Source organism: Euleptes europaea, chromosome 4 (assembly GCF_029931775.1).
Source record: "Euleptes europaea isolate rEulEur1 chromosome 4, rEulEur1.hap1, whole genome shotgun sequence".
Lineage (NCBI taxonomy): Eukaryota > Metazoa > Chordata > Lepidosauria > Squamata > Sphaerodactylidae > Euleptes > Euleptes europaea.
The window spans coordinates 3,735,086-3,744,648 of NC_079315.1; the positions used below are offsets into that span (position 1 = coordinate 3,735,086).

Genomic DNA, 9,563 nt, shown 5'->3' on the forward strand with positions numbered 1-9,563 from the left:
CATATTCTTGTCAAGATTTTGATGGACTCTGTTTCTGTGGCTTGGAATAGCTCTATTGATATCCCATCTGCTCCTGGTGATTTGTTTCTCCTGATTGCTCTCAATGCAGCTTTCACTTCACTTTCTAAAATTGTAGGTTCTTCTTCAAAAGATTCTTCTTGGAAATAATCTTTTATGCTTTCATCTCTTCTGTAGAGTTCTTCAGTGTATTGTTTCCACCTTTTCTTTATTTTGTCCTGTTCAGTTAATGTATTTCCATGCTGATCTTAAAGCCTAACAGTGCTTTAAATTTCCCTTTGATTTCTTGGATCTTGTGGAACAGATCTCTTGTTCGTCCTTTTTTGTTGTCCTCTTCTATTTCTTTACACTGGTTACACTGGTCTCTTTGTCTCTACGTGCGAGTCGCTGGAACGTTGCACTTAGACTTTTGATTCTATTTCTGTCACCTTCTACTTTTGCTTCTCATCTATCTCTGGCAATTTTAAGAGTTTCCTCAGACATCCATCGAGGTTTTTCTTTTCTTATGGTAATCTGCTAGCAGTTTTGTTTCCCTCAATGTCCAGTGTGTGGTGACCATTCATTTTCAACAAAAACAGCCCTTAAAAGGAATCTGTCTCACTCAATGTACGAATTTTACATTCCTCTACCCTGTAACATAAGCCTGGCGCAAAGTCACACTGTCAGGTCTGCGGGGAACTTTTTCAAGTCAGACAAGCAAATAGGCTGGGAAACACCAACTTTAACCTTTCGACCGTAGTAGGCTATAACTATCACGAGGGCGAGGTATAATCCCCCTCAGGCACCGATTAAGCGTCCAACTAGGTCATTCCCTGTCGCACCGAAACACGTCTGTACATTCCTGTTCAGCAAGACTGCTGCAGGCAATAACGCTCCAGCAAGGAAGAGAGGCATGCTGGAGAAGAAGCAGTACTTTACAGCATTCACCAACGACAGTTTTTTTTGGGTGTGTGTGTGTGTGGAGAGTAATCTTTACATAGCACATTAACTAACGACACCCAGTTGCAATGCTACATCTACCTACTTGGGAGTAAGCCCCAGCAACTTCCATAGAGCTTTCTTCCAAGAAAGTATGTACGGAAGTACTAATCAATACGCATACCTATTCTCTCCAGAATTCTTGTTCGCTCTAGCTTTGTGGTGTGTCTTGCAGCTTGCGTTATCAATGTTACATCAGAGCATAAACTGGAGTCAATATGCACACCTATTCTCTCTAGTCTCAGAGGAGCATGCCTATTATATTAGGTGGCGTGGAACACAGGTAGGATAATTCCGCCAGTCATTATGTTTGTGGGCTTCCGATAGGCACCTGGTTGGCCACTGTGTGAACAGACTGCTGGACTCGATGGGCATTGGTCTGATCCAGCGGGGCCTTTTGTATGTTCTTATGATGCATTCCTATTCTCTCCAGGATCAGAGGAGCATACCCATTATATTAGGTGCTGTGAAACACAGGCAGAATAATGCTGCCACAGTCATCTTGTTTGGGGGCTTTCTAGAGGCACCTGGTTGCCCACTGTGTGAACAGACTGCTGGACTTGGTGGGCCTTGGTCTGATCCAGCAGGGCTTTTCTTATGTTCTTATGATGCACACCTATTCTCTCCAGTCTCAGAGAAGCAGGCCCATTATATTGGGTGCTGTGAAACACAGGCAGGGTAATGATGCCTGTGTAGTCTTGCTTGTGGGCTTCCTCGAGGCACCTGGTTGGCCACCGTGTGAACAGGCTGCTGGACTTGATGGGCCTGAGTCTGATCCAGCAGGGCTGTTCTTATGTTCTTAAGCGCAGCCAAAAACTCACTGAAAATTGGACAACCCCCCCCCCACTTAGTACAAGTACACGCCCCACCCAAAAAAAACCCTATTGCAAGACAGGCAAATGCAGTAAGAAAGTGTTCCAGTACATAAATCGTTGATTCAAACCGTCCTGTCAGTAACACCCACCCACTGGCTTTGTGCAAATCCGTTCTACACACCTGCACACATACACACCCCATCTTAAGGCCCATCCCCTCCAAGAGGCAAACAAAGCAGCAGCGCGCTCACCTTTCATTTTGACAGTGGGGGAGTTGGGTCCGGCCGACTGCTTCCGCCATCCTCTCCAGTTCTGGCACAGGCTCTCTGCCTCCGAAATGAAGGAACAAAGGGAGTCCTCCTCAAAGCGGTCAGAGTCTTCGAAGGAAAACCTTTCCCCGTCCTCCCACTCGGCAAACATGAGTTCCATCACATCCACGAAACTCAGGGAAGGAAAAAAACAGGGCTTCTCTCGCAGAGAGAGACGGCAGCAGGACTCCAGGACCACCTGCGTTGGTGCTTCAAGTTCAAGCGTTCGCTCGTCTCCGAAACGGGAGGCGAAGGAAGGGTCTACAACCGCCACCCAAAAAAGCAGCTGCGGTGTAGAGGAGCAGAGGTTTGCCACTCAGGGCAGAAGCCTTCTTAAAAGCCCAGAGAAAGGCCAGGTCTGGACTCCGCTCGCTTTCTCAGAAGAGAGGAGGAGAAGGGTGCTTCCACACAGCGGGGCTCAGCTCGGCTTGCATGTTGACAGCTACCCTCGGTCTCCCTCTGGACAAGATCCAGCCGGCACGGCACAGAAGCAGGTGACTCGCTTTGCCCCCGGGCAGCTCCATCGCTGGGGGGGGGGCAGCTCAGAGACCAGGCACCACGCCTTCAGACACCCCCCTTGGTAAAAAAAAACAAAAAAAAAGCTGCATGCACACAAAAGTAAGCGGGGGCACCAAGGCTCCGGGCTCCCAAGTCCTGCACAAAACTTTCTGCACAGAAGAGCTAAAGTCCTGGCAGGGAACTACCAGGAGGAGCCCTTAGAAGGGGGGGAAGCTAATTAAAATGCAGCCAGGCCAATTCAGGGAAATGGGGGGGGGGGTGCAATTCAGGGAAATGGGGGGGTGCAATTCAGGGAGATGGGGGGTGCAATTCAGGGAGATGCCCTTTCGTGCAAACAGGGGAACCGAAATTGCAAGGAAGGGGAGCACTGGCAATTGAGGGGGGGCAGAAAAACACACACCCGCACCCCCTCTCCTGGTGGGGGTGGCAGCAGCTGGGGGGGGAGGCGGAGTGTGTGGGGGGGTCTGGGGCTCCCCTTGCAGGGCCTTCCTGCCCGTCGCTCGGGCCTGGCGGCCGCGGATCCCTTCGCCGACCCCCCCCGGGGGGGGAAGGAGGGGAGGGGTCGGCTCCTCTCGGGTCTCCTCCGCGGGGAGGGCCGCGGCCGTCGCGGGGCGAGCGCTGAGGGGGGGGGGGAGGAGACACCGCCAAGCTCGCTCCGTCTGTCCGTCCCTCCCTTCCCTTCCCTTCCCTTCCCTTCCACGGCCAAGCGGACCCCGGGCCCCTCCCCCTGGCCAGCTGAAGCCCGCTTCCGGCCGCGCAGCTTCCTGCTTCCGGGCGCGGCCACCATAGAGAAAGGCGCTCCTAGACTAAGGGCCGCGTTCCTTCTTTACCGGAAGTTCCACCTGAGGAGAAAGCCAGGGCGCGGGGGAGGGGTTTCCGGCCCCGTTCTAGCTTCCGTCACCACAGAGACGGGGACGGCCGGAGCGACACCCGGCCCTTGAGCTACACAGCGAAGGATATCACACACACACACACACACACACACACATATATATATATAATATATACATACATACATACACACACACACACACATATATATATATACACACACACACACACACACACACACACACACACACACACACAGATACCGGAAGTTGAGACCGCGCGTGGCGCTGCCAGCGGGCGGAGGTCGCGAGGGGTCTTTAGGACGACTTCTGGTTCCCCCACCGAGCCGTGGAAAGCCTTGGGAATGGACGGCGCTGCTTACCTGCATGGACAGGGGTTGCCAGCCTCCCGGGGGCGGCTGGAGATCTGGCATTGCGACCGGTCTCCAGGGGGGAGAAAATGGGCCGCTTTGGAAAGTGGACTCTATGGCATTGCACCCCATTGAGGCCCCTCCCCAAACCCCCCCCCCCGCTCAGTCTCCACACACCCTCCCCAAATCTCCAGGCTTTTCCCAACCAGGGGCTGCCAAACCATCCAAATGCACAGCCTCCCTCCAAGGATCCTGGAATCAAATAGCTGGAAGGGACCACCACGGTCGTCTAGTCCAACCCCCTGCATAGGGTTGCCAACCTCCAGGTAGTTGCAATAAATAGCAGCACGGGGGCTCTCAATAAAGATACTGATACGCAAATGAATACAAATATGTGTACAGATGTTTATAAAACTATAAAGTATAGGCGCATTGCTTCATGCATAAATTATACAAACTTGCAATAATACTGTCCAAAGTATACAAAAAGCAAACTCTGCAAAAGAAAAATGTCCAAAATGAAAACTGTTCAAGGAGACCAAGGTAAGTTCTTTCATCTATTTGTATGCAATGTGTCACTTAATCAGTCCAAATGTCCAATACTTTTATAAGAATAGTCCAATTAATCAATCCAAATATCCAAGACGATACCTCCAGCTTAAAGCTTCATCAGTTGCATGCCATCTTCATTTCAAATGTACTCAGCAATGCTTCAACATTGACCCAGAGGGTGCCTAGACCAACGGTTCTCATGTCCTTCAGAGAGGTAACAAGCTGGAGATCTTGTTGGATGCAATAGCCACTCCCCTGTTCACTGGCCAGATTTACCGTGAACAGAGACAACTCAGGATCTTTTTTTTTTTTAGAAGCAAGAGGTAATGAGCTCACTAACTTGTTGATTTTGTACCTTCTTGTATCAAGCACTGACATCATCTTTTAAGATAAGGTATTTTTACAGAAGTTTCAGCAGAAATTTTAGCAGAAGTAAACTTTTTTTAGAATATACTGCTCCCTATTGGCTTTATAGATAACTGCAGCTTACAAGTATTAATTAAACTTGTACCTTCATAGAATAATACTTTTGGTGCTCCCATATTCTTTATATATCTTGTGAATGGCTAACATGCTAGGATTAAATCAAATAAATTGAAATTCTACACTTCCCTCTGTCTCCTGCTATGGCAACCGATCTCCAGCCGCTAGAGATCATTTCCCCTGGAGAAAACGGCCGCTTTGGCAGTTGGACTCTATGGCACTGAAGCCCCTCCCCAAACCCCGCCTTCCTCAGGCTCCACTCCAAAAACCTCCCGCCGGTTATGAAGAGGGACCTGGCAACCCTACCCCTGCACAATGCAGGGAATTCACAACTACCTCCCCCCTACTCCCCCAGTGGACCCCCCCCACTTCATGCCTATACTCCACATAAAGTTGCCAACCTCCCGATGGGGCCTGGGGATCTTCCAGAATTACACTTTATTTCCAGACTGCCACGGGCTTTCCCTTCTGGGAATTCCCTGCCAGCGTGGCTGCGTTGGCTAGGGTTGCCAACCTCCAGGTACTAGCACAACTAAGAACACCTTATGCTGAATAAGGAAATGACAGGAGAACAACCAGCAAAAAGCTCAAAATCAAATGACTATTTGAACTACAAATTTAAACGACAGTCTTATGTATCTAGCCACAAAAAACACCAAGTGTAACAATTGCAAGTGTGACAGCAGGTAGACTTCCCCTGACTATGGAAGCTCCACTGATTTAGCAATTTGTAATAATCTCTGTTCCTTTCTGTAAATGTATTGAAATGTATTAGGACAGCAAAGGAATAGCTTGTTGCTGGGCAGGATATCTCTGTGTGTGAATGCCTGTGTGCTAAAGAATTGGGGCAAGAGTCATGGAGGGTTAGAGTAAACCATAACAAGAACTGGGTGAAACTGTTATTCTACTGTTACTCTACTGCCGCCTCGATGTCTGGAGTGTTATCAGCGCTACCGTGAATGTTGATGGGTTGTCATATCTTGAATTTGGATAAATATCCCTTCCTCAGTATGATTGGGGCTCAGAGATTTCTGCCCATTAGGGCCTCTGAGTCAGCAGCTGCAAATAAACTGTTTTCTTGAAATATTGATCTCAGGTCTCTCTTCCCCCACGAACCCTTGTTTACCATATCACAAGCATGAAATACAAAGTGAGTATACAATATAACACAAATAAACATGAAAAAGGTCCAAGGATATATACAATATGAAACAAACAGGCAACTAGAAGTCCAAAAATAAAGCTGACTGTGAATCCAATAGCTTGGTAATCAGCAATTTCTGTAGCCTGGGCGAGGGCTGAGTGTCTTCTTCCCCAACAAGGCAACCTCCAGGTACTAGCTGGAGATCTCCTGCTATTGCAACTGATCTCCAGAGTTCAGTGGCACCTCAAAGACTAATAAAATTTATGCCAGCATATGCTTTTGTAAGTCAAAGCTCCCATCAAGAGAGGCATGAAATATGCATCCACTAGGCTGATATATTTATATTCACAAGAGAAAGACCCCAGGGGGGTAATAAAAAGAGATTGGTTCCAATCCAAACAGTTGTCAGCTGACTCAGAGTTGGTGTGAGTCACCCCAATGTTGAACAAATTAGGATTAACATAGACTCTAGTGCAGGGGTGTCAAACATAAGGCCCGCGGGCCAGATCCGGCCCCTTGAGAGCTCTTATCTGGCCCGCAACCCAACCGAGGCAGCCACCCTCTCCACTCTCGATCTGTGCTGGCGAGGCATGGCCCGGCCCGACCAAGTGACATTTATGTCATATCCGGCCCTCGTAACAATTGAGTTCGACTCCCCTGCTCTCCTGCATGAGAAGCTAAGTAATCAGGTACTATAGGTCTAGGTTTGTGGCAGGGCGAGGTTCCTGAGTTTGTTGTCTCTGCTACTCCTACGGGCTGAGAGGCAAAAGGAATCATGAGGATTTGGCCAAAAACAGCAATGGCCGAGCGTCACCGCAGGATTGCGCTCCCTTCTTCTCCCACCTGTCTAGGGTGGTGGTGGTGGTGGAAAGTGCTGTCAATTCTCATGCAACTTATGGAGACCCCGTATAGTTTTCAAGGCAACAGACGTTTCAAAGTGGTTTTGCCATAATTAACACATTTGATTAAAATGAATTCAGTAGAAGTTTTCAAACTGAAACGGCAGCCATTATCTGATAAATATTCATGTGCCTCCAGTTCCTTTGTTTTTTTTGCATGTAAATAAGTATAATGCCGAACTAGTTTTTAGTATTTGAAGCTTGTAGCTTTAGTTCGATATAGAAATGAGTATGTACTTATTGAATCGTAACACTTATTATTTGATTATTAATTATTAAGTGCTTCCAACTTTTTTGTTCTTTGGTGTGTAATTTAGAATGATAAATCAATATTAGAAACTAATAATGCAAGTTTAAAGTTGATGATGGGTGCATCTATGTGTAATTACTTTGAAGCTTGTACACAGACATATCTTTTCACTTGATTTCTCCGCCTTCTTTTTTCCCCGTCTTCTTTTTTCTGTATCCCAATAAATAAAAATAAAATTTAATAATAAAAAAGAAGTGGTTTGCCATTGCCTGCCTCTGTGTAGCAACCCTGGACTTCCTTGGCGGTCTCCCAACCAGGGCCGATCCTCCTTAGCTTCTGAGATGAGATTTAGACTATCTTGGCCCATCCAGGTCAGGACAACAGCGGAGTTACATTTTGCATGCTTTCCTGGAACCCTCAACGATCTTTACGTTGTATCCAGGCGGGGTCTGAGTTCAATGCATATATAAGAAGATTCATTTCTATCTTCAGTAGTCAAAGGTTTTCTCTCTCTCATGTGAATAGATAGCCCCTAGAATGTGCTTTCCAGACAGAGAAGATGAGATGATAGTAATTAGCATTGGCCGCTGTAATTACACTGCATGCTAATAATGCAGAGCAGACAATTTGGTAATTATTGTGCCGTTTCATCTGCAGTGCCGAAGGGAAGACCACAGTGTTGAGTTTAATTGAATAACAGGGGAAAGCTTTTGGATGGTGCAAGCTGAAGGAGAAGCACTGTTTTGCACCAGCTACATCCTGGCCCTCCAGATACATCACCATTAACTAGCATATTTGAATTATAGAAACAGAGTTGGAAGGGACCACCAGGGTCATCTAGCCGAACCCCCTGCACAATGCAGGAAATTCACAGCTACCTCCCCCCCACACCCCCAGTGACCCCTACTCCATGCCCAGAAGATGGCCAAGATGCCCTCCCTCTCATCATCTGCCTAAGGTCACAGAATCAGCTTTGCTGACAGATGGCCATCCAACCTCTTCTTAAAAACCTCTAGGGAGGGAGAGCTCACCACCTCCCAAGGTAGCCTGTTCCACTGAGGAACCGCTCCAACTGTGAGAAAGTTCTTCCTAATGTCTAGACGGAAACTCTTTTGATTTAATTTCAACCCTTTGGTTCTGGTCCGACCTTCTGGGGCAACAGAAAACAACTCGGCACCCTCCTCTATATGACAGCCCTTCAAGTACTTGAAGATGGTTATCATATTAGTCATTTCTAAAACTGATACTGCTGACAAGAGAATTTTCAGGGCAACTCTATTTTCACTTCTACTTAGAAACCAGATTATCAATTTAAAATTCATTCGTTTATTAAAACATAAGAAACAGCTTTGCTGGTTTCCTGCTTCAGATGTACGAACATTTCTTTAAATGCATCCCAAGCAGAACGATGGTGGGTGGGCAGGGAGCTGAGCGGATTGCTAAAGGAAGATAGGGAGATGGGAGAGGTGCCAAACTGATTCTTTGTGTCAGCTTTCACTGTGCTGTTGAAGATTCTGGATGAGCCTCCAACAGATTTGTGTAGGTTTTTTCAAGGGAATTTTTTAATTTACAGTAAGAGTAGTTCAGCAGTGGATTTTGCTGCCTAGGGAGGTGGTGAGCTTCTCCTTTCTGGCAGTCTTCAAGCAGTAGCTGGACAAACACCTGTGAGAGATACTTTAGGATGATACTGCATTGAGCAGGAAATTGGGCTAGATGGCCTGTATGGCCCCTTCCAAGTTTGCCCTGCTGAGAAATTCCGTTTTACAGATTCTGAAAAATAGTAGAAGCAAAAAGGCCTCCCTGAGATCTTTGCTCATTAAAAGCCAGCGATCACGGGGAGGGGCTGTGGCTCAGTGGCAGAGCATCTGCTTGGCATGCAGAAGGTCCCAGGTTCAATCCCCAGCATCTCCTATTAAAGGGACTAGGCAAGTGGGTGATGTGAAAGACCTCTGCCTGAGAGCCTGGAGGGTCTGTGTAGACAATAAGGAATTTGATGAACCAAGAGTCTGATTCAGTATAAGGCAGTTTCATGTGTTCATGTCGTACAGTAAGCAGATAGAGTGAAGTCCTTGGAACAACTAAGTGCCAGCAAGAATGCCCATTTTTGCAATAAACAGAAACGGGGAGGGGGTGTGTTCAAAGACCACACAAAAGTTTGCTGAAAAGGACGACTTCAGCTATCTGTTGTTTTTCAACAGGAAAGACTTCTCATAACAGTGTACATCTTCCTCCTTAGAATAGCTGGAATATAAAGAAACACTCAACACGGTCTTAATATAATCCATTTATTAACATATTCTGTGGATATAGATTAATCTGAACAAGCCGTTAAGAGGGCAGAATCAGACACGAGTTTTGGCACTTGAGTAACTGCAGAAGTCCATTTTGGTACCACT

The 9,563-nt window shown here is 47.1% G+C and overlaps 1 protein-coding gene across 1 annotated transcript in view; it reads right to left on the bottom strand.

The window, feature by feature from the left end:
* Nucleotides 1–2,318, bottom strand: part of ZSWIM8 (zinc finger SWIM-type containing 8) — a 55,180-nt gene extending 52,862 nt beyond the window's left edge. The window contains exon 1 of the mRNA XM_056848273.1: nt 2,063–2,318. Coding sequence (XP_056704251.1) covers nt 2,063–2,240 — 178 coding nt within the window. The 5' untranslated portion in view covers nt 2,241–2,318. The remainder of the gene's footprint in view (nt 1–2,062) is intronic.
* Nucleotides 2,319–9,563: the final 7,245 nt, after the last annotated feature.